At 38.6% G+C, this 26,353-nt stretch overlaps 1 protein-coding gene across 8 annotated transcripts in view; it reads left to right on the forward strand.

The window, feature by feature from the left end:
* EYA4 (EYA transcriptional coactivator and phosphatase 4) overlaps positions 1–26,353 on the forward strand; it is a 256,090-nt gene that overhangs the window by 209,392 nt on the left and 20,345 nt on the right. For 6 of the 8 annotated variants that reach the window (XM_045843080.1, XM_045843079.1, XM_045843085.1 and 3 more), the window contains 7 exons: positions 2,759–2,825; positions 4,012–4,154; positions 4,290–4,433; positions 6,516–6,595; positions 9,337–9,520; positions 16,035–16,171; positions 17,585–17,668. In XM_045843080.1, the coding sequence (XP_045699036.1) occupies positions 2,759–2,825; positions 4,012–4,154; positions 4,290–4,433; positions 6,516–6,595; positions 9,337–9,520; positions 16,035–16,171; positions 17,585–17,668 (839 nt within the window). The remainder of the gene's footprint in view (positions 1–2,758; positions 2,826–4,011; positions 4,155–4,289; positions 4,434–6,515; positions 6,596–9,336; positions 9,521–16,034; positions 16,172–17,584; positions 17,669–26,353) is intronic. The other 2 variants (XM_045843082.1, XM_045843084.1) reach the window with 1 other exon arrangement.

A 26,353-nucleotide genomic window follows, 5' to 3' on the forward strand; every position in this document is an offset into this window, starting at 1 on the left:
AACCATATGTGGCTATTTAAGTCTAAATTAATTAATATTTGGTACAAGTAAAAAAAATTTCGAGTCACACTTAGTCACATTTCATGTGTTTAATAGCTGCATGTGTTTTTTTAATGGCTTTCCTGTTGGACAACTCAGGCATAGAATATTTCCAGTACTACAGACCAAGCTCTTTAGGACAACAATGATTTAGGTCAGCAATTCTCGATAGCAGCACTATTTAAAAATTGGCATATTTCCTATCGTGGGGTAGTTGTCCTCTGCATTGTAACGTGTTCAGCAGCATCCCTATTGTCTATCCCAAGAGGACAGTAGCATCCTCCACTTACGACAAGGAAAAATGTCTCCAGGCATTTTAAACGTCTCCCAGAAAGCAAAATTCCTCCTTATTCCTCAACCCCACCTCCACCCCCACCTCATTGAGGGTCACTAATCTAAAGGGCCACAATAATAAGAATAAAACATTAAAACTGCTTGATATCACCCTCTGAGAATCTGATTGTTTTCTTAAAAAATTGTTTTAATTAATTTTTAGGAAATTTTGAAGACAAGCAATTTTGCTTAGTTTTATAGGCAGAAACCATGGAGTATAATGAGTTCAGTGCTTTGGGTAATGTCTCTAGATTAACTAAAGGACAATGGGGAATAAAAAGAAGGTCTTTATGGTTTTCCAGAAATCATATTGGAGATTAGGCTGCCTGGGTAGCAATTCTCTTTACCTTCTTCAGCATAATCTCAACTCACTTTAGTTAAATTTTGTTATCAGTTATGTGCAGATTTATGTGAGAATAAAATGTAAAAACTTCAGTTAAGCATAAGCTCTCCAAGTTTTATGTGAACATTCTAGTTTGCTGAGCCAAAGGTTTTATATTCCATTTAGAAAATGAATATATAGACATTAATATGAAAATTTAAAGGTTGAGCCTTCACACTGTTATGGGTGCATTAGTGGAATGATTTCTAGATTCATCCACTAGGGTAAAGAAGCAGTCTATAAATTCAGATTTGTGCTTACATATATGGATTTTTCTGAAATAATTTTGCTCTTTAGCTTATTTAATAAAAGCTGCTATAGTGAATGTGTCTTTTCATTATTTGATGTGTCTTTAAAAAGCCTTGTGTTTTTAAGATCTTGAAAATCACTAATTAGTTCAGTCCAAGCCTTGAGTGTGCCAAAGTTTTATAAATAAGAAAAAAAACGTAGAATTAAGCCTTATAAAAGTATATTTTGGATAGAGTATTCACTATTGTAATATTAGTGAACCAGGCTGAATCTCCTGTGGAATAACACTATTGACGTTATATGATGTACATTTAGTGCCTGTGGTAAAAACCAGTCTTTTCTCATTGAGTTGATTTGAAAGTTGTAAACATTCTTTAAGTTTTTAATAAATAAGTAGAAAATAAATGGTTCACTGGTCAATTTTCAAGTATATATAGCAAGTTCACTTAACTAATGGATGCTGAAAATATTTAAAATATAACACTTTAGTCACATTTAATGATTTTCAAAATTAATTCATAATATTCTTGAAAACATACTTTCTGAACTGTTGCTATGAAAACTATAATATACTTTCACACTAAGGGTTTACAGGTCAAATAGCATTTTAAATACATTAAATTCTACCTGTTTATGAAGCAATAGGTCACAAGGATACTTAATAGCATTTTGATATAGAAAAATCTCATGTTTCATAAAATAGTTAGCAAACTAAACCTATTTGTCACTTTTACAATTCTAAAAGTTTAGCTCCGGAATTATTATGAACAACTTAGAAAGGACATAGTACTTTGAAGTATAATTATGATTGATTAGACTAAACTAACTCCAGCACTGCATTGTGTACTACTTTAATCTTTTTGAAAAGTGAATGAACAGCAGATGGCCTAATAAAGACACTCTGTGTGCTTGCCCCGTATGGACTGGCTCTGAGAGGACCGCATCAACACTTTAGAACCCGTGTATTTGCGGTACATCCGTCTTAGTGAAGGCAGATGGTTAGAGGAAAGAGTAACTTCCAAACTTTTGGATATAGTTTGGGGCTGCATGTTTGGATGAAATATTAATAGGACCCAACTTTCACCTCTATGCTCTTCTCAACAAAGTTCTATCTCTGATAGTTCAAAATATTTTTGTAAATAAGACTGCTAATGCATTTTGCAGTTATGTTTTTTTAAGGGGGTGCGTCATCACCCATGCTTTCAATTATTACTAGAATATTTTGAGCTCTGCAATTTTAATTACTCATCTGATTGTTAAAAGGAAGAAAATGGAAAATGATAGCATTTGCCAATTTGAATATGAAGGTTGGAATGTCACATTTTTCTTAATTTTTTTCATTCTATTAGAATAAATATGGGGGAGGGCAATACATTGCCATCGTAATTGGAATTTAAAACATACAGTTTGCTAATTTAAAAAATTTATCTTTATATCATGAAAGACTAATCAAAAACATTTATTCATAGCATATTAATACATAAGAAGATGCTACTAATTTGAGAAAATGGAAGAGTGGGGGAGAGGAATGGTTTTTAAAAATTTATTTCATGCTCATAGATTGAACTTGAAGTGGTTCAATTAGAATAAAATATTTGGGCATCTGTTTCTGTTTAGAAAATGAATTCTTTTGAAAATCAGTGAATTTTTAGAAACTCTTTTAACATGGTAATTTTTAAAAATTGGTTTTGTATTCTCTAGTGAAATATATTTATGAAGCAACTTTTTTGCACTTTTTGTGTTTTTTTTTTACAGTAATAACAAGTAGTGGCTACAGTCCCAGATCAGCACATCAATATTCCTCACAGCTCTATCCTTCCAAGTAAGTGGTCAGTAGATTCTTTTAGATATGCTAGAAAACGTTTCCGGAATTATCTTTATTACTCTGTATTCACACAATGTAACATCTTTAAGTTGATATACATTTATGTATGTAAATGTGTTATAGGTAGATACTTGGTTTGATTAGTTGGATATATACATATCCTGTACAATTCTAGAAATACAGATACACTCACTTTTATCTGGACAATTTGTTTAATTTTGGATATTTATAAATTGAGGAAGGCATCAAGTTCAAAACAGAACATACTGATTTTTTAAGTGAAAATTCTAAAATGCTGACTCATTTTAAACAAATCTAAAAGGATTACATTTTATTCAAACATCACTTTGTAATTTGTTTCATCATTATAGTATTTTATTGGATTTCTAGTCCTAATAAACATATTTTTGAAGATGATACTTTGTTATTTTTATAACTAATGTAGTCAACTTATTGAGGACAGTTGTAGACTTTTCAAGTTTAATTCTATTGGTTGTATACCGTAATTTGGTGGCAATCACCCAGATGGATCAAGAGTTTGGATCCCTGATTTATACACATTTAAATGTTATTTTCTGTAGCAGCTAAAGTGCCTGTCCTTAAGAACAAGCAGTGGATTGGATATCCATGTGGGAACATTATCTAAAATGTGGCATGGTAAAAGAAATGGCATTCCATTTCATTTCAGGAAGCTGCCTACCTTTGCTTTTTAAGACTTTTTTAGTTTGGTAAAAACAATTGGTAGGGTTTTTAAAGACTTTTGTAGTCATTGCATAGCATTAGGTCATACACATTAACTGGAAATATGCTTACCAGCATTTTAATTAATTGGCCTGAGTTCCATTTTCCTTATGTACATATTAATTAGAATGCTATGTCTGGTGTAAACGAGAACTATAAACCTAGAAAACACTTTAGATATAATATCTAAACTGAATTTCTCATTTTACAGGGAGATAGAGACTTAGGGGGGTTAAATTATTTGTCCAAGGTCACTCGACTGATCTGTAGCAGAGTCCAGGCTCCTGACATTGACTCACATCCTTTCCTGTATTGTTAAAATTATATTGTGGATAAAGAAGAAGATTACTTCCTGGCTATTATAAGGTTTCACTGAATCTAAGCTGTCTGAATTAATATGCAGTCTTTGTTGCCACAGTAATGCTATTTTTCTGATATTTAGGCCCTATCCACACATTCTTTCTACACCAGCAGCTCAAACAATGTCTGCCTATGCAGGCCAGACTCAGTATTCGGGAATGCAGCAGCCGGCGGTCTACACAGCGTACTCACAGACCGGACAGCCCTACAGCCTGCCCGCTTACGGTATTTCTTTCACACCTTCTCTCCTCTCCTTTGGTTATAAGCAGGTAATCCTGCTGGCTAGTAGTTGTGTGTTCTACTAATGAGATGCAACTCAGGAGTGAGATCATTTAGTGATTGAATGCATTTTCCAAACAGACTTGGGTGTGATGTTGCCAGGCATCAAGACAGAGAGTGGACTTCCACAAACTCAGTCTCCATTACAGAGCGGGTGCCTCAGTTACAGCCCAGGGTTCTCCACCCCACAGCCGGGCCAGACACCTTATTCTTACCAGATGCCAGGTAAGCAGCCACACAGGAGACATGTTATATGAGAACGAATTCTTTGAATGAGGCTCCTGGGCTTCAGACTAGAATGGTACAGTCATGACGATGGTTTTAAACAGCAATCCTCTACTCACACCATTCCATCAGAACAGAAACATGATGAAAAATGTTGAATGTACTTCAGGATATATGACCCATACCCAACTCAAATACTTAAGTTTAAGTTGCGTAAAATTGGCAGTAAACCTGTTCCAACAAAACAACCTCCGAGCCGGTCATCATGCCAGCAGTCACGTGTGTACCGTCTACTTCAGTGATTGCAAAAGTTCATGACCAAAACCACTATTTTCTTGTCAGAATTTCTGAAGTAGTCAATGCTGGTTGGAGTCCATTGAAAGTTGAGTTAGCCCTTTTCTAAGTCCCTTTTATCATTGAGGATTTTTTTGTCCACCCCTAAAATATCTCTCCCCTACTGATACTGCATTTCTTAATATGAACACTTATATAATTTGTACCACCTCCCAAATCCTCCATATATGATCATTTTTTAAATTTTTCCTCTTGTTTTTGACTCCAATTAGAAATTCTTTTTTAGTCATTGTGTACTAGCTGCAGAAAAAAAAATTAGTGATGTAATAAAAATATTAAAAGCTTGTTCTGTCTCTCATTTTGTTTATATTGGTATAGTCACAGATTTGGAACTATATTAGCATGTTTAAGGAACTAGAATTGACATTTGAGTCAGTTGACTAAAATGAGATAGTGACTGAGGCCTTTTTAGCTGGGATGGCAGGTCCCTCCTCACCAGGCGTGTAGGTCGAAGAATGTTTGCATACGTGCCACAGACACAGTGAGCCACACGGCCGCGGGCCACATGTGAGAGACCGTGAAGACAGTTCCATTTAGTCCTCCAAATACTTTCCTGTTGGACATTCCTGGTCAGGTCATTTGGCATTGATTACATTTTACTGTTCACTGGTAAAATAATCAGCCACCTCGATAATATTTCATCTTACTCCTTAATAAGTACATTCCACTTAACATAATATTAAGTGAATAAACCAGGTGGTGAAAGACAAATACCATATGATCTCATCTTTAACTGGAACCTAATCAACAAAACAAACAAGCAAGCAAAATATAACCAGAGACATTGAAATTAAGAACAAACGGACAGTAATCAGAGGGGAGGTGGGAGGGGATAATGGGGGGAAAAGTGTGAAGGGTTTTCAGGAACAATTATAAAGGACACATGGACAAAAACAAGGGCGGGGTGGAATCATGGGAGGGAGGGAGGGATGCCGGGGGCGGGGGGGGGGGTGGGAGGGAAAAGCAGAAAATCGCACCTGAACAACAATAAAATTCAAAAGTGTTTAATGAAAGTAAAATATAAATGCAAAAATGAAAAATAGAGAAATAAAAGCTAAAATATTAAAAAGACAAGTACATTCCAAAGCAACATATTTTTAAAGCAAATCTGGAAATTAATAGTTCACTTGTTTTTACCCTAATTTTAAAAAAGTCATTGAATAAATTGCTGACCAAATAGTAAAATTTAGAAGGCCCTCAAATCTGAGACTATTGAAATATCAACCCTATGAGTCTGAGCCCTAGCTCCTAGCACTTTTTGTTCTAAGGAAAGAATAGAGGAATGAAAAGACAGGTTGTTGGAAGCACCACTTAATTCTAAGTGGGTTGTGTGTGTTGATCTCTTAAGCTAACCCTCTGCAAATGTTTAACTCAGGTGATTTTTGTATGCAAATGCAGTTGATATGACCACTTGAAAGTTCAATAGTCTGGAAGTTCCAGTAGTGTGTAAGTAGTCTGTCTGCAGAGTATTTTATTCTGTGAGTGCTTCTACACTTCTAGACACTCAAGCCTTGAAGGTTCACTGCAATCCTTGTTAACGCTGTTCTAGATGTTATCTGTTGTTACGAGAGGGACAGAGTTAAGCACATTTTCCTTATAAATCTCTCAATGTCAAATATCGCTGTCTTAACAAAATCAAAAATGTATTTATCTCATCGAGTTCTGAAAAGTGAAATATTTTTATTTTACAGTAAGTACTTTAACAAGCAATTTTTTATTTACCTGTAGGTTCTAGTTTTGCACCATCATCTACTATTTATGCAAATAATTCAGTTTCCAATTCAACGAATTTCACCGGCTCACAACAGGTATAGTGGTTCCTTGTACTTACACCTTTTATGTTTATTTCTGAGTTTGGAAGAATAGTTTCAGTGCCATGTAAGTGCATAATCCCCCAGAATTTGGGGGATATGTGTAATTCTATATATTTTAGGTATCCTGTTTGTTCAAGTTTTGCCCTTTAAACATTTAAGCTGTGATTATTTTAATCATTTGGCATGGAATTACAAAATGTATTGCATACTTTCCTATAATCTTAAACTAGACATTATTTAATTTCAGACTAAACAAAATAACTAAATGTAATTTTATTTTTCTTGATAAAACAGTTTGTGAACATTAATTGATTGAACTATAATCAATAATTGGATTGTGCTGTCAGTTTTAGTCCAAAATATCATGTTACTAAATAAAATTACTCTTGAACTACTGTTGTTTTCTATTTTTTTATTTTTTAGGTTACTAGATAGTGCTATAGCGTAAGGGAAAGAGTTACCTCTGTTCTGCTTGAGAGAATGAAAGGTTCATAAAGGACAGGAAAGATTTATATCGTAAAACAGATCCAGTGCTCCCTGAATATTTAAATACAGTGGTCCCAATATAAATGTAGCCTGTATTTTGGACTATGGACTGAATACCAATTTATTATTTTAGCAAATACTCATTGAGTACTTAATTCTGTATTAGGAGCTGGTCTGTATCCAGGGAAATGAGGTGGGGGGCAGGGTGGATCGGATGTGATTCCTACTTCGTGGAGTTTACAGCCCACTGAGAGAAGCAAATAACAAACCAGTAAACACACATAAATATATAATTAGAAAGCATAAGGGGAGAGAACAGGTCCTATTAAAAATATTATTAGAAGTCTAACTTGCGCAGGGGTGATTTTGTGGAAGGCCTTTCAGTGGAACCGACATCTAGGCCAGGTCCCCTAAGGGCTGGGCGAGGAATGAGCGCAGGGGTGGCTCGGGCATAGAAAGCAGCCTGTACCAGACCCCTGGGGAATGAACAACGTGGTGTGTCTGCAAACAGAAAGCAGGCTGGAGTTCAGTTTGTACTTGAGGGTCCCGTGGGGAGACATGTCTGTGGAGATGGGCAGGGCCCTGCCCATGTAGGGCCCTGTGGTGTATAGGAAGGAATTTTGATTCTATTCCAAGCCCAACGGAAAGCTATGAAAGGATTTTGAGCAGGAGACTAGCGTTGTGTGATTTATGTTTGGAAAAGATTACTCTGGCTTCAGGGACTTTGGAGGAACCCAAAATGGAAGCGAGGACACAAATTAGAAAACCTGTCCGTTGGCTACAATAGGAAGTGAAGGTAGCTTGGACCAGGGTGACAATAGTGGAAATGAAGAGAAGCAAAGGCACTCTTCATTAAGTACCAAAAAGACATTACATTTACAGGAACCTGGTAGTCTGGACCTTTCCAGTATGTAAATTCATCTTCCTTAAGGCTGTAGCAGAGCGCTTTAGCGCACAGGTGCTGGTCAGGCTCTCTGGCTTCCAGTCTCTGCCCTGAAACTTGCTGGCTGTCTGACCCTGGGCAGATCACTTAAGCACTGTGTGCCTTTGTCCACTTCAATGTAAAATGGAAATAATGATAATACCGAACAGGGCGTTGGGAGGATTCAATCACTAAATCCACTGAAGGCTTTAGACCAGTACCTGACACAAAGTAATCACTATGTAAACGTTCATTTTTCCCACTTTCCTCTGAAAAAATGTGTTGCTATGAAATTCGTCCAAATATTGCTAAGGGCTTTTTTATTGGCTCACTGCTGATAATGGGGAACATCAAATTTAGAAATTAACAGATAAATAGAATTTCAGTTTTCTGCCATACTAATTAATTCTTTTGGACAAGATTTGCTTATACACATATTTACTTATACAGAGAATTTCCTTTTTCAGAAATCACATCCAATGTGGATCTTTATTCCCTTACGAACATGCAGTAGGGATGCCTAATCCTGACCAAGGCTGTGTCAGCATTAATAACACTTTGGGCTAAAACACACTAGATATATTAAACACCAATTATGGCAACAAATCCCTGTTCGTTATATTAATGTAAAAGGATTTTGAAGGATAATTTAGATCATTGTAAGCTTCTTAAAAATTTTTAGTAAAAAGCAAGTCAGAGGAGTTGACCCATGCTTTTTTTTTCTCTCTGTAACAAATGGGCAAATTAAATGTTTGAAAATCTCACTAAAATCTTTAAGTCAAGGCCTCAGGTGGCATGTATCCTGTGAAAAACTGGACAGGAAAGTTATTTATTCATCTTCTTTCGTTTACTCTTTACCTCCTGCTAAGAAAGCAAAATTACTGTGATAAAAATCACAGTAATGCAGTTGGAGGTGTGCATGGAAGCTGGGAGGGGCAGCCATACCTGCTCCTTGCAGGTGATGTTAGAAGCTATATGAGAACAGATGCTGGGAATGTGAGCTGATTTCCTTGTTTTATTGCCTCTTCAACTGCATAAGACCTGATAGTTTAAATCCTTGGATAAATAATTGTAGGGCACAGTGAAGTATATGCACGCTTTAGACAGATTAAAATGTGGGTCTTAGATCTGGTGTGCAAAATCAGCAGGGTAGTTCATGACCATGTGCATGCAGAAGGCGCCCGCAAAATAGTCTCCATTCATTCGGATCATCTCAAAGCTCTGGGCTGCAAAACATGCAGAGTCAAATACTAATCTTACAATATACCATAGTGATAGCTTTTCTTTCAAGCTGTAAAACACACACATATCTTAATTACTGTTTCAGGATTATCCATCTTACACAGCCTTTGGCCAAAACCAGTATGCACAGTATTACTCAGCATCGACATATGGAGCGTATATGACATCAAATAACACAGCTGATGGCACGTCATCTTCAACCTCAACCTATCAGTTGCAGGAATCTCTCCCAGGACTGACTAGCCAACCAGGTACAGATCTTCATCCAGGTGAAATACTTTCATATGTTTTGCTGTGTCTAATAATATTAAGAAAATGGCCCTGGCCAGTGTGGCTCAGTTGGTTGGAGTGTCGTCCCATAACTGAAAGGTTGCGGGTTCGATTACCAGTCAGAGCACATGCCTGGGTCAGTCCCCCGTCAGATGGCACCCAATCAATGCTGTTTTCTCGCATCAATGTTTCTCTCCCTTCTCTCTCCCTTCCTCTCTCCCTAAAAAGCAATGAAAAATGTTTCTGGGTGAGCATCGATGAATAAATACATACATATTGGAGAAAATGGACAGTTAGAACCAAAGCTGAAAGCTCCCAGACAGTTATGCTGCTGCTTAATGGGTGCTAGTACACTGTATAAGATGAACTACTTCTGTCATTTCAGAAAGCACTTCTTTTAGATGTGGTGCAGTTAGCAGCTTTTAGTTTTAAATGTCAGTGTACATATGAATATAAAAGGATGTATAAAGGTCAGTGGACCTTTCACCAGGCTAATTATTTTGTGAAGATCTTGACAGCCTGGAAAAGGTGTTACATTAACTCCTTTGGATGTAACTAGCCATATTCCCTTTATGCTTGAGAGACTGTGTAGTTCCTTCCTGTGTGAGTCATCAGTACCTCCAGTCAATGAGTGTTCCCTGCATTTCTAGGATTTGTAGGATCATTGCTAGGCAGTCTCATATCTTTGTCTAATTAGCACATATTTAAAGTCTAATGTATTTTTTGTTGTCTGAAATTTACTTGACTTCTTATTGGAATTGTATTTGCTCACACATATTTAACCCAGATAAAGTATTTGAAGTTAAAAGCAAGTTTAATGGAGAGTCATCATAAGCCCAGTCAAAATTCCAGCAGGAGTTAGTGGAGAAATGATCAAGATGATTCTAAAATTTAAGGCAAAGAAACTAGAACAGCCGGAATATTTTTGCAAAATAAGAATAAAGTTTGAGGGCTTACATTGCCTGATTTCAAGACTTGTAGAACACAGTAATCAAGAATGTGTGGTATTGGCAACAGAACAAAACAGAGGGTCCAGAAATAGACCAATATACATATACTGGGAAATGGATTTTGGCAAAGGTGCAAAGGCAATTGGAGAATGAATACTTTTTCAAAAAATGGCACTAGAACAGTTGGACAGGCATATACCAAAACAAAAATACAAAGAAAACCCACAAAAAAAAGCACACCAGAATTTCAACTCGTAACTCATGCTATATACAATACATGTAAAAACTAGAACTGACTTCTAGAAGACATGGAGGAATCTTTGTGGTCATGGGTTATGTGAAGATTTTATAGATATAATAGATAATTTTCATATCTTATCAGATCATTGAATTTAAAGAAGAAATTATTTCTACTTGTACCTATATTATTCTCTCAACCAAAATCATAACAACACACATGTCTGGATTTTTAACATATTCTGTGATCTCAGAACTTTAATCAAGGTACATTTAAGTTTGATTTTGCCTTTTCAGATATGACATACACAAAAAAAGTAAACACATTTACAATTGTGAGATTTTTCTCTATTACTGATGAAATGTGAGACCTTTAGTTTAAGAGTATGAAAATTGTTTCCCAGTAACTAGCCCTGCATTTTGGAATTAAAACAGAGGCCTAATAATTAAAAACACAATTTTTCATAAATCTTTCACTGTTGACTTCTCCCATTTTTAAAATAGAAACATACTTCATGTTTTATAAGACAGAGCTTGTTGTTTTGAATTAGAGATAAGCTCTAAAGAAATAAGGTTGGATCTAAATATCTAAAGCATGGAAGGTACAGTTGTTCCCTATTGTACTGATTAAAGGACAATTATTCAATCATGTATAGTGTTGACCCAAGAATATGCCTGAGGCAGTTGGTAATGACCAGTGTTATTTGGAAATTGCAAATAGCATTCAGTTATTACTTTACCTTATTAGGTAGTTTGACAATGTTTTTAAAAGAAACATTACCAGGCTGATTAAGAACAGATACTTTAGTTCATTATCTTCATAAAGATCTCTCTTTGCTTTTAACATAAAGATTATCTTAAGTATATATTATACTCTCGATTTGCATTCAGAAAGTTTGATGACTGTTACCACATTAGAGATATTTTTAGCTCCTCCTTTTTAAAATATTTTAAACATCTTTAAATTTTGAAAGGATATAATTAGTGACTTGTAACAATATTATTCTTCACTCTGAGGCCTTGGCAAACATTACAATACATTAGCTAATTAAACTTTACAAGTGCTTCAAAAAAAGTAAGGGATATAGTAAGATCACTCCACTCTTTGAAAAGATGCCAGTTTTTTTAGGCAGAACTCAGTAGACTTTCCACAGCTTCATGGCATTTCACTTAGGATAGGAAGGAAAGCGAAGTGCTAATTCATTTACTAGAAGGTCACAAGAGGATTCAGATAGAAAGAACTGACCACAGTTAACCAACCGCTCTGCCGATCTGCACTTTCCCCACCTGCAGCATTAATGTACCCTGGTGCAATTACCTGAGTGAAATTTGGCAGAGGCTCTGGAATTGACAACTTTCTTCTTTAAAAAAAAAAAGGAGGGCGTGTCAACAAATGTTTAATGACCAATTGAGCTCAAGTTACTGGTTTTACCCTTTATCAGAAAAAAGGATAGCATCTTCAGAAGATACAGAGGTCAGAACAGTTCCACCTGGATGGTGGCTCCAGGAGCCCAGATATAGCCTTGGCCCCTTCAGAACCTGCTCTTTGACTATGAAGTTCTTCTGATGAACTGGTTGGCTCTCACTCTCACAAATTGTATAAAGTGTCTATAACTCTTGACTACATTTGTAATCTGGAGGGTCTGCTACTATTTGGGGAGGAAGTGTAGTCTAGTGGTTAAAGCAGGAGTTCTGGAATCACACCAGAATTCCACATACGAGCTGTTTTATCTTGGGAAGTTTGGTCCCACATGTGTTCAGTTTTCCCATTTTTAGAAGAGGATAGTGAAAGACCAAATTCACTGGGTCAAAGAGAGGTTTATATCATAGAGACAGAGGTAGAGGTAGAGCTAGAGGGAGGATGGAGTTAGGGATAGAGTTGGAGATAGATAAAGAATGTTTATAACAAGAGTGTTTAAAAATCAGTAAGAAAAAGAGCCTGATTTTTTTAATGGGCAACAGTTATATCATAAAAAGAAGATACCAAATGGGAAATGAAAATATAAAAACAGCATTTCACATCATTACTCATCAAGAAAATGCTAACTAAATCTACAGTGAGATACCACCATAACCTCACAATGATGAATATGAAGAGACTAGCAATCTCAAGAATTGGCAAGAATGTGGAGCAACTGGAATTCTTGTTCCTAGTAGGAGAGTGAGTTAATACAGCCACTTTAGAGAAAGGTTTTCAGAGTCTACTAAACATGAATGTATGTCTTTCCTCTGACTCAGCAAGCCCTCTGCTAACACATAAATTAGAGAAATAGGAGTTTATGTCCATAAAGACAAGAAAAAGAATGTTTGTGGCAACTTTATTCTTAATTGCCTAAAATTCTGAATAACCTGAATGTCTGTGAACAAAATAGATACAGATGATGGTGTACAAATATAATAAAGTTCTAGCCATATTAAGGGAAGAACAACTGTCTCAGTCTACAGGTGTGAACCAGTCACACAGACATAATAAGCAGTGAATAAAGCCAAACATATTTCAATAAACATTTTAAAACGAAGACAGTACATGGCAAATACTAAAAGTTTAATAAATGTGGAGGTACTCTTCTTAGTTCTTTAAAAAGCTATGCCTTTACCTCCATCAAAACACTTCCACTCATGTTTTTTTTTTTCAGATTCTTAGAGCCCTTTTAAGATTTTTCAGTAACTTGGAATGAATCAGTGGTATCAAGTCCTACTTTTATGGAAGCCCAGACACTTCCTGGGAACAGTCTTTTCCCCTTCCTCTTCCTGTTCCTTTCACTTCCTTTCCTATGATAGCTTTTGGCTCCCTGTTCCTTGGAATAGCTGAGCTGTTCCTGCCAAACTCTTATGGATCTAGTCAACCATCAACCACCTGTAACATTACAGTGACTTTGGGATTTTGCACGTTTTTGTCCTTTCAGCTCTTGAACTGTTGCAAGAACAAAGCTGCCTTATGACAGTTAACACCTGAAAAATGATGTATAACAAATAGAAAGACAGGTTGTATGGGATGTCATCCCCCCAAAATTATTATAAGCTTATTTAATAAGTAGAGGGCTAATTTGATCAGCATTTTATTTGAAAAAAGACATTTGATTTACAGGACATAATAACCTTAGGAAAATTCTGTTAAGAAAAACTAAAACTAGAAAAAATTGTGTGTGCCATATTTTAGAAGTTGATGAATGTTTAAATACCTAAAGCCTAATTAATGCCTACTTAATGCAAGTAAGCTGAAACATGATTTGCTCTATGGCAGGGCTACATTCACCCTCAGAACTGAAGAACTTTTTACTCTGCTGTCAGCTCTCGCACGGGTGGTAGCAGAGTCTCAGGCAGTGAACAGCTCTAGCGATGTTTTAAGAGCAGATAGTGTTTGGAGCAACCACATTTTTTTTATGCTGTCCTGACATGCACAGCGTTTCTCAAAGAAGATGTTATAACCATTATAAACAATTACAAGTTAGCTGTGTAAAATTTGCTATTTATTTAGAACATCTCAGAAAAAAATATTACCTAAATGTTTACTAGTTTGTTCACATTTGATTATTTAGATAAATATCTCCTCAGCTGTCTTCACAATTATTTTACTTTAATTTCATGATAGAGCATGATAGTCATAACATCTTTATGTTTAAAAATTGCGTAACCTAAATGTAGCATCGTTTGCTATCAGGCTCTAATAGAGTGTTTACTTCATGCATATGATTTAAAGCCAATTAAATATAAATCAGATCTATCTCAGTAATTCAAAAAGGTAGCTGCTATTGCCTTATGCTTTAATATAAAAAACTGAGATTCACAGAGATTGAGTAAAATATTTGCTGCCGTAGGGTAAAACTGACTCTTGTTACTCGTGAGGTTTTGCTGCACCTCTGCCTTAACCTAGCACCCCTCACACACACAGATTTGCCACCAGTCAGCACTTCCTAACTTGTAAGATGCTTCACATCTTACATGTTAGTTTCAGACATGTCAGACTTTCAGGCATCTGTGGGACATGCAGAAATCAATTAGCTACAAAGTCTGAAACTTAACATGAAGACAATCTTTGGGTCTTCACACAGAAGGTGATTAACCTCTGAGAGGGTCAGATCACCCAGATGATGTGGCATGAGAAGAACAGTGATCACAGTATGAGACCCTTAAGTGTCCGCATGTAGGGAATGGGAGGAGGAAAAAGTCCATGTCTCCTAGGCAGAGAAGGACTGGTAAGGGAGAGTCTAGAACTAGGAGAGTGCAGGTGTCAGCTGCCAAATAATGGCTCTGAGGATGTGCTGTTTAGGAGGATCCAAGCCCGCATGGAGATCCAGAAAGATAAGGACTGAATCCATTGCACTTGTCAATGAGGTAATTATTGGGGACTTTGCGTAAGAGTAGTTTTAGAGTCTGGATGAACTGAAGCTAGATTATGGCAAATTGGATGTCAGGCAGTGGAGAGAGACGTGCTGTCCCATCCTGTGCTGCTGGAAACACAGAGCAGTTGGGCACTTGTAACCAGTACACAGTGAGACCTGCTGTGAGTGCAGACCACGCAGGATTCGGTGTGAAATGGAAATGACATGTTATGTAAAACATGTCATTGATAAGCTTTATGTTGATTACATGTTGAAATGAACATTTTGGATAAATTAGGTCAATTAACACACACAAATAAAGTTAATTTTACGTGTTTATGTATTTTTTAATGAGGCTTGTGAAAATTTTAAATTGTACACGTGGTTCCATTTGGGGCTCTCATTACATTTCTGTTGGACAGCACTAGCATGCACTCTTCTTTTAAGAAGTGTCATTTAAGAAAAAGAAGATTACAAGCAGATAGCTTCTAGATGGAAATGCAAGGTCAAAGGCAAGGGCTTTTAAACTTACCTGCAGCCCCAGAAAAGAAAGGTTAGAAGGAAGGTGAGACAGGGTTTGATTAATAGACAACAGAGCAAGACTCCCTGCAAGGTGCGGCTGGGGAGCCAAGTTTGCAGGTGGAGGGAGGCATGGCATTGATCCAGGAGATGGTTCACCCTCTGAACTCTGATGTGAGGAGGCGAGAACAGATCTAAATTGAGATAAATATGTAAGTGGGGGGAAAACAGAACCTTGAAGGCACATGGAGTATTAACGGCATTCGAGTGTAATAGATCACAGAGATTGAAATTGGGATGGATTTGTCTGACCTACCAAAACTCTGACTGCATTGGGTTTTGGGTATTTGGGAATATAAATCTTTACTTTTTTTGTCCTAAGGAAATTTCTGTTGTATAAGAATTTGTTACGAAATTAATAGTGAAGACTCATACCTGATCTCAGAATGAAGTGCCCTCCTTGATATGAGTTGCGTTGTTCACAGGAGAGTTTGATACGGTGCAGAGCCCCTCCACACCCATTAAAGACCTTGATGAGAGGACGTGTCGGAGCTCCGGGTCCAAGTCCCGAGGGAGAGGCCGCAAAAACAACCCCTCGCCCCCGCCAGACAGCGACCTGGAGGTATGCTGGCTCATCCTCAGAGAATTTTACTTTTAGTGAATACATATTTTATGCTTACAGTATCATAAAGCTTCAAATTTTATATATATATAAATATAAATATATAAATATATATATATTTATATATATATATTTATATAGCCATCATAGTGGCCAAATTGAAAGCAATAACAACTTAAAAACAATGATGATATACAAATTCTAAGTCTGAGATAATTGCATCTTTTGATCCACCTTGGCACAAACAGAAATTTTAAAAATAAAGCCACTGCTTGTTGGTCATTTTCTGAGAAACACTTCCTTTGATAGTAGTAAGGTAGTGAAAGATATTTACATGGGTCAAATAATTTTGAAAGGCAAAATTAATTTGTGTGCAAAGGAAGCATTGTCTTTTAAAAATAGGAAAAATTCCAATCATCTGATACAGGTTAAAATTTTTATATCTGTAAAAATTTCCATGTGTCATTTTTGTTTCTGGTTGAAAACTCTTTTGAGATGTATCCATATGATTCAGATTGAGTTTTTATTATAAAACATCAGAAGGAAGTATTCTTAACCATAACTTGTTACTTCTTAAACAACTGCATACTTCAATTAAGAAAGAACATGACATTTCCAGAGTTAGTAAAGTTAAGTAATAGTCATCGCACCTCTTCATAAAAGATCATTCCCTTTACTTGAACAACAGCAGCAGATTTGAATGCATGCAGGAACTCGGCAGGTGATAATCAGTGAGTGGGCAAACTGGGCTAGGAAGCCAGCCTCTCGTGGGGAGCAGGGAGCATTCACCCAATCCGAAGGGCCCACCCATCACTGCCATGCAAAACGCCAGCCAGCTCTGCCACAAATTCCAGTTCCTCTGCTGCTGTCAGAACCCCAAAGTCTGTTGGAAATCTCCTAATCTTGAAAAGTTGACCAATAATTTGAAATCTTTCACACATTGTACAGGCCAAATCACCCATCTGATGGTCTAAGCTGACTCAAGAGTCCACACTTTGCATTACTTATGTAGGGATTACTTAGGAAGTCTTTTAAATACTTTTAAAATTTTAATTGTTTGCATGTATTACAGTATTCCATGAATCCATGAAGCATAAAAATTTTAAAAAGTAGTTTCAAGTTCACTTCTATTATAAAATCCAAATGTGTCTTGTGGAGTACTGACTGCAATCAAATATTTGGATGAATTGTTTCAAATTAGGATATCTGATTTTTAAGCTTATTACTTGTATCACTCTTGCTCCACAAGGTATTACAGGGTTAGCTCTGGAAAGTCTGGAAAAAAATTAATGAGGAGCATAGGTTTCGCCAAAATGATGATATCCAATAACAAATTGAGATGTTTTCTACCTCTAAAGAGATTTCTGCTTCCGTAAAATGGGGTCATTCTTTGATATTTATCTTTTTCTTCAGCGTGTGTTTGTCTGGGACTTGGATGAAACCATCATTGTTTTTCACTCACTGCTCACAGGTTCTTACGCCCAGAAGTACGGCAAGGTAAGGAATCCAAAAGGTTTACCCCAGGAAACCTTTATAGAATTCCACTTTGTTCAAAAATCAACTGCCATTTAAAAATACACTGAAGTGTTTTTATTGCAGTCTGTCAAATCTGCTCCTGATTATGTCTTTCCAGTGGCCCACTGTTTTTTAATATGAATTCGGCAAATTTTACCAAACTAATAAGAAATGTCATTCTTTTTTCTTCTTCATGACTTTGACTTTTCTACACTGAAACCAAACTTATTAGTGTAATATAATTATTTTTAAAAATTTTTTCATATTGAAATGGACTTTAAATATTATAAAATTATATGTTATCCTCTAATACTCTGGAATTAATTTGTTGTACCAGATGTTGCCATGGCATACCATTTAGAATAAGGAAGTAATCCTTTGTATGATAGGTCCTTTGGATTTATGAATAAAAGTGTGTTTTGTAACTTCAAGTAAGAACACGAACAGCAATCCCCCCCACACACAAATTTAGAGACAGGTGGTCTCATTACTGCTACTCCTTTTTCTGTCTGGCTATTGTCTTTGTAGTGAGGTAGCTTCTCATAACCACGGTGTTTTGCACCTTTGCGAGTGCTGTTTCAAATACTGGTGCAACTGCACCAGGCTCCTCAGCTGGAAACACAGTTGTTCAGTCAATAATGTTCACATCTTTGACTCTGTAGGACTCAGAATCTAACCACAGTCAATTCACATCATGGTGGCCTCTTTCAATCACCAGATTCAAAGTTGCATCTGACTTTGGTTACTTTAGGAATCAAACCTGCAGAAATGTCTTCCTGTGTACTTATGGTGTCACATTGTTTAATAGAGTCTTCTGTCAGCTCAACATGCAGTTTTTAGCAAGTTTGTTAGGCTTTGTCTACTGGACAAATAATGATGAATTGCATTCATGCATTTCCTCCTAAATTGCACTCTTGGTGAATCTGCATTGCATTTGATTTCTAGTGTAAGTAATGAATGTTGTTAAACTGAGATAAAAGGTAACAGTTTTGCTTAATGACCATTTAGAAGGAGTCTTAGTGCCTTTGTTTCGATTGTCATTACCTGTAACAGTGGTCTTGAAAGCAGGATGCATGTGTATGTGCCAGAAATCCACAAAATGTTCCACCAAAATAAGGAAAGAATACACTAGAGTATGTGTACACACTCACACACATATCTTGTCCTTGCCATTGTGTCTGCTTCATAATGCACATGCTTTATAAATGCATGCATGTGATGATAATTTAAAGAATATGTATATAATTCATAAGTAAATTAACTATCCATAAATTTGAAGTGCATGCCAAAATTCTATTACTAATAGAGTATACCATCTAAAATGTTTCCAGACCTTAATCTACAGCATTTCTTCTGGAATTGTTTTGACTTATGAGGAGTACACAGTAAATCCTGTTGAACTAACTGCAGTATTTTTGTGCAGCAAAGTTTCATATTAGGTAAATGTTTAAAATCAACAATCTAACTTGAACACATGAGTCCACATAAAGTTCCCTTCAAAGCAGTCATCATTAGAGTCTATAACTAAATATCTGTGCCACTTTCCTTATGCCAAATCAGTGGTGGAACTAAACTTTTTGCAATTACCTTTAGATTTCTTAAGTATTTCCTGACTTTAGATCTCCATTCTTTTGTGGTAATTTTGATCTTTTGTAATGGTAAGATCATTGAACCCAAGGAGTAATGTGCATAGTCAAAATACCACTATTTTTCTTTTTGTCAAAAATACCATAAAGTTGCTTCTGTCCCAGAGCACAGACTTCCGGTTGGGATAAGATGGGGAGCCAGTAAAGACCCCAGGAAGGCAAACCATTAAAAAAAAGTGAAGCTGCATTCTTTGAGTGACTCACAAATTGGCTCCAAGAGAAATCACACAAGCAAAGTTCTCATGCTTCCCTCACCAGGAGTCCCTCACTGAGATAAACCCGTCACCTCCTCACGTGGCAGCCTGGACATGCAGCATTCGTTTCACATACCAGTTCCATTATTTTAAAGTATTGTCAGAAGCTTTGTTTGAATACAAAATAGACCCACATTTTGTGCATACAGGTGCTTAACCTGTAAACCATCAAAAGCGTGGGGCAAAGTGAGGGGAAGAAGAGAACTAATGTTTATTTAATACCCACAGTGTGCCAGGCAACACGCCTCACAATTTTAAAGGGCAGGTTGCTCTCCCCAATCCGTAGATGAGAAAACGTGCTCAGAGAGGGAGTAAACTGCATGGAGGTCACACAGCCAGTCAGTGGCAGAGATGAGCCCTGGGTCTTTGGACTATTTGACCCCACAGCTGCTGTCACTCCTGCTGCAGCACAGCACACAGCATCGACAGTTCATCTACCATGGGCACAGTGTACAAAACTCTTCCTAAACAGGAGGAAGGACAATTAATGGTACTGTGTAGATAGTCATATGAGTTCTTCAAGTTGAAATTATTCTAATTCTCTTCTCTCAAACGGTTGGGCTATGTTTCCATCAACAGGTAAAGCTTAAGAAATGCTAGGTGAAACAAAGTGTGGGCGACAGATGTCAGTACCTCCCGAGGGTGCGGAATAGGAAAACAGTCAGGGTCACTGCTGGAAGGTGTGAGGAAGATAAACTCGCATGTGGAGAACACCTACCGTGTGATAGAGCCTGTGTTTGGCATCTCATAAGCAATGGGGATGGAGGTTAAGAAAGAGAGCCTTTCAGTCTTTGAGCCTTGGAGATAAACCTAACTTGGAAAACCCAGTGCTGATGCCATACAGCTTTCTGACATTCGGCAAATTACTTGATCCCTCAGTCTCAATTTCTGTAAACCAGGAACAGTACTCTCTATAGGGAATACGAGTTAAAGAGCAAACATGTGTAAAGAGCTTAGCAGGACCTTGGTGTGAATTAACACTCAGAAAATGTAACTGTTATTAGTCACTTTCACAAATGTTATCCCACTTAATTCTCATAATTACTGTGCTGTGATTTATGGTGCTCTAAATTCTATGGATGAGGAAGCCTGGGTTATGAGGGTTTAAGAAACTCGACCAAGGTCACAGAATGATAAATGCAGGTACAAGTCTCATAACAAGTCCTTGTCCTTAGTACAGTTCTCTGTTGCTCAAAGGGAGCCTGTTAGAGCTCTCGACTTAAGAAATGTCCAAACTTGCAGTGAATTTTTGAGTTTATTTGAGCCAAACTGATGACCATTGCTGTGGAGCCAGATATCATCAAAGGCTCTGGAGAAGAACAGTTTGCGGTTTCTTTAATACAATTGAGATTAAAGAGAGGCTGGAGGGAAGTTTGCATGAAGGTGGGAGAAAGCAAGGAAGGGATTGCACTACAGGATAGTTAAGGTCGTGTGCTCTCTTGAGTTTGGTCCACTTTAGAAGGAGGGATGTGAAAGGGGACATTCCAAAGGTGTGTTAACCTGGATGCACCGAAACACCAGGCAGAGCTCATGTAAGGCAACAGTAAGCCTTTTAGTAAAGAAGCTACAGGCCTGGGGCGTGACCTCCATGACCTCACCAAGGAACTTATGATCGCGTCAGTCTGTGAGGCCACTTCCCATAGAACCCCTTTTTCATCCACAGAATTGACCACGTTGAATGATACTTAGGACAATTTAAGAAAAGTAAAAATGTTCTTAAGCTCAAATTTTCACATCAAAATGAAAATACCCTTACTGAATTCCATGAAAAACAATGTAAATGACTTTATTTATTGAATTATTGTTTACATATTTCTAAAAGTCACTTGATCATTGACATTTCTCTTGCTCTCAGTAAGGAAATTGGCATTGCCTTTTAGCTAGTAAGACGTTAGTATCTTGGCATATTAAGAAATAGCTAAATAAGGGATGTCATATCAAACCCATCTTGTGAAGCTGGGGACCACATGCCCCCCAGGGGTCACTTAAAGGGACAGAGTGAACATTGGGGAACTTGAACTTCACCGCAAAGCGTACATTAAAATGGTGAAACTAGCCCTCTGCAGACAGACTGTATCCATCTCACAAATATTTACTCAGCACGAGGCAGACCTGTCTCCTGGTCTCGTGGAGCTTACACGCAAGTGAACTCACTTCAGGGAGCAGTAACCACTGGAAAGACAAGTAACTTGTGCTTTAGGGACTTGATGTATTTTAGAGCATTAGTGTGTCATGTGCTTTGAAGCCATGATTTTCTAAATTTACTCCACAGTGAGGGTGCAAGGGAAGTAATCCAGGCCGGGGAGAAGACTGGAGGAGGAGTGAACAGTGGCCTTATGCTGCCAACTTAAAAGCCCAGCTCCCAAGGCTACTTGCTCATTTTAGACAACATCGATATAAAAGCGGCACTGGGGAAATCTATTCCTCAAGATGAATCAGTTGGTTACTCTTATATTAAACAGTCTATACACAGTTATACAGAAAGACTTCTGAAGGCACCAGGGAGATTTTGAATTATAGAATAGTCATGAGGATCAATACTGACTTACCTGCATGTCAACTGAGGAAAAGCAACATGCATTGGAGAGTGATTAGAATTAACCAAGTGCTGGAGCCATGGAGGGGATGGCATTGTTGACACCATGCAGATCACCACGTCTCTGGGCATGATGGCCAGAGCACTCTGGCCTTGGAGGGACAGTGGACCTGAGTTCAAACTCTAGCTCCACCTCTCTTACTGCACTTGTGCCAATGGATGCGTAGTTTATTCCTTCCTGGTGAGACTCGGTTACCTTTTTCCTAACATGAGAGGAACAATAAAGCACTAATTTGATTAAGAGGGTTAAATGAGCTCAAGCGTTAAAACAGAATGTTGCCTACCACATAATAAACATTCAATAAATGTCACCTATTTTATTTGGTTTCAAGGAAATCTGAATGTTGGGGAAACTGGGTGTTTTCTAGAGATATTCGTGTCTATTTGTATTGGTTGTTTTATCTCATCATGTACTGTATTCACAAAGCTCAGTGTTTAGAGAAGTAGAGGGTGTGTGGAGAGTGGCTGTGGGACATATAAAAGAACAGACGCAAATTTGAAAGCCTCAAAAATGTTTGCAGTGAGTTTCCATGGCTGTACTTCCTGCCTGGACCTCACAACTGCGGGTGGCCACACAGCCCACGTGGGCCCCGCACCCCAGGATGAGTAACTCCTCCAGCTGGCTGTTTCCAACCTTCACTCCCGTCAGACCTGCAAAGCCGCCTCTCAATTCTGCACAGCACTCCTCCTCCATCACTGAACCCCCCCGCCCTTTCTTTACACCTTTGCTCTTATGCTAGAACCAGACCCTCTCAATTACTCAAGGAGTCTACTCCTGAAATGACTTCTTTCACTGCCGAGTCCCCGGTTCCCCACTCTTTGGGACTTTCCCCACCCCCAGAGTCCATGCTGTGGCAGTCACACCAGCAGAAAATCCCCTGGAGCCTATTTTCCAGGTGCTGCCCCCTCTGCCTGCTCTTCCTTAGCTCTCCAGTCAAACAACTGGCAAGTCCAAGGAATGACCTTCTCTTGCCCAACATGTGGTTTATCTTGCTGGGGCCTCTCGCTCGCACTTGCCCCAGTGGAGCACTCTCTCTTCTTTGTAATACTTGCTTCACTTTACTCCCCTGACCTGGGTCGCTCTGCCCCACACCGTTCCACACCCACTAGACTCACTGTCACCTCTGCAAATGCCCCTTGCCACCACTGCTGTTGGTGCATGGCTAGCCCCCTCGCCTTGTTCAGGTCTCTTCAGCTACCATCTCCAGAATAAGGTCTTCCCTGTACTTTCTTTAAAGGAGCCCTCGCCACCTGTCCCAATAGCCTCCTGTATCTGCTAACTCTGATTTTTTTCACCACCCGAAATACTATGTATATTCTATTTTTATTTGTTTGCATATTTATCAGGTAGCTCATCCAGTGATAATATAAACTCCTTAGTGGCAGAGACTTTGCTTACTTGATTCTCTGGTCTTGGCCCAGAATTTGAATATTTCTGACACGTAGCAGACACTCAATAAATCCTTGCTAAATAATGAATGTTCCTGAAACCGTTCTCCAAGTCTTCCTGAGAACTCTTAAGCCTACTGCCTATCCACCCTAGACAAACATCTCAGCTGCGAAATTTCCCTGCTGATTCATGACTGAACTTCATCTTTTGTCACTGATTGGAAGAGTTTATTTCCTAACAGACCCACGCCCTGTTTCCACCCTGGTTCATGGAGCAAGTTCGTCCTCCCTCTTCTGTAATGAACCAGCACATCTCTGCATCTCTGTGTGCGAGTCTGCATGTGCTGCAGGCCCAGAGGAGTAACTGTTCCAAGGACTTGAGTTCTTAAAAAATAAAAAAAAGTCCCTCGCTTAAAAAAAAAACACATAATTGCTTTCTCTCCTGAGATATTTTTATATTGTGTCCCCAGAGGAGGCATTGCAGCTGATGGCCCAGTTCGGGGCAGAGGCCCCCAGACAGACAGTCTGGCTCCAACCTACGCCATGTGCTAACATGGCCGATAGGGTTAGTATTTAGATACAGAGAAGTGCCTTACTTGAACCTGACTTGGTTCTGTGCTGGTAACATCCAGCTTAGAGTCACACATTTAAAGGCCAAGAGTTACTCATTTTTTCATCTTCTCTCTCTCACACACACACATGCACGCACACCCCCCTCCAAATGTCTTGGGAGCAGTTTCAGTATTTTAATAGCACAGTGCACAGAGTAAGTTGGCAGAGGTTCAGATTGCCCCATATTAAACTCCGCTGTAGACACTTTGGACCTATTGGAACTGTTACATATGTAAAATATGCATCGGAGCTTTCACAAAACCCTATTGGTGCCTTTATTATCCCCCGTTTTTCCTCTGTCCAAGTTTTCACTATCACTTTATTTCAGACCCTAAACTCAACACTCCCTACAGGTAAACTGGAAAAAAAAAAGGCAGTAATTCTTGATTCATAAGGTGCCCATAATTCTACAAACATCTAATGAAAATGAACAAACATCTCTGTATAAAACTTGGGTTCAGTCCAGAACTATATTTAACTCTCAAATGCCTGATAAAGCCGTGGCACTGAAGGCGTCGGCAGCTCCTCCGCAGTTGTCTGGCCGGGCAGAGGGAGCCCAGGGCCACAGAGACCCTGCTAAGCCATTCCCTCCAAAGTCCCGGTCACCTTATTGGGTCCTTACGTTTGTGGGCCCTTAGCTGGGAAACGCTGATACCATAATCCGCTTACTTCGAGTCAACTGTCCCAGTGACTTAGTGAGACAGGGGGAGGGGGAGGAAGAAAGTGAAATCAGACATTTGAAAGCAAGCCCTCACTAGACATTCTCTTAGGAGCTAGATCACCGCCTCTCGCAGCCTTGGTTTTCCTTGGCTTGCAGCGTGACTGTCCCCCGCCACTCCGTGCCAAGCCTTTGGCGTGGCAGACGAAACACCTCCCTTTCGAATAAGGCCTGCTCTTTGGAAACCTTAAATGCAGCTAGTTCACATTCTGGCACACCTCAAACCTAAACTTTCCCAGTTCACAAATGACAGTTTGCCAAGGTGCTTACGAAGTCCCGGCTCTCGCAGAGTGTGTGATGTGGACTGGCCGTGGTTTGACAAACAAACGCGCGGCCCCTTCCAGGGCCGTGGGGCCGCATTCCAGTGCAGGGCTCAGGGGCCGTTTCCCGACCGTGCCCTGCGCTTGCTCGTCAGAGAATTCTCGTCGGTGTTCTAAAAATTGCATTTGTTTGCATGCTTATCAGATGCGCAAAATGCATTTTTCATGGATTTTCCTGTCACCGGTGGGGCAACAGAGAAAGGGACGTGCTTCAGAAGCATGGCATCAATGAAAGTAGGAATCAGAGAGGAAGAGTATGTTTTCTTCCCTCCCCATAAACCAGATCTGTAAATGCAAAGGATGTGAGGCATGAACATAAGAAAGTCAATACTTTTATTTAAAACTTAGGAAAGAAACACCAGCAAATCTTAGGATACGTACTTGACCAACCTAGTCTCGGGAAGGAAAACCTTTTACATAAGACGTTCTGAACCCCCATCTCTCACACATATCTGTGGGGCAGTGATCATCAGAAACATACGGGGCAGCGTGGGGCTCGGTTTGTTGTGTAGCGTCAGTCAACATTCCTCAAGAGCACAGAGCGTCGCTAATGGAATTACATGTTTTCATGCTATAATTACGTCTGATTTTTGCTGGTATTTTTGTAGACGTTTTGTTCATGACTAGACAGAATACCTACAAGCTTTCTACATCCTCAGTCTGTCCAACCCCCACCCCCAAAGAGACAGAAAGAGGAATTATTTCACAGAAAGAAAGACAAATGTAAATTTTAAAAGATTTTATTCAAACTTTAAAGATTCTCTTTCCACAACAACAAAAACATGAACAACAGAAAGAAGTAGGGAAAAACAATTTTATGCTTGGAGGAAACAGAGCAAGAGCTCCCTCTGAATTCTGAAAGTCCTTCAGACAAAATGGGTGCTTCCTGTTTTTGTTCTTGGTCCTGAGGGACTGTGTGTCGGAGAAAGTGGAATTGACTCGACCTTTGGGTGCGTTGCTCCGAATGATCCTGCCCCTGGCAGACACGTGCACCACGCAGCACAGTCAAAGTAGCAGCCCCTTTCCCAAAGGACACGAGACGGGGTGGCCGTCAAGCATGTGAACACTGAGCATCTGTTTTTGAGGAGGCGGGATCTCAAGCTATGAAATCCACAGGAGTCTCTGAGGAAGA

Source organism: Phyllostomus hastatus, unplaced genomic scaffold (genome assembly GCF_019186645.2).
Source record: "Phyllostomus hastatus isolate PE091 unplaced genomic scaffold, TTU_PhHast_1.1 phas_contig_40, whole genome shotgun sequence".
NCBI classification, from domain to species: Eukaryota; Metazoa; Chordata; class Mammalia; order Chiroptera; family Phyllostomidae; genus Phyllostomus; species Phyllostomus hastatus.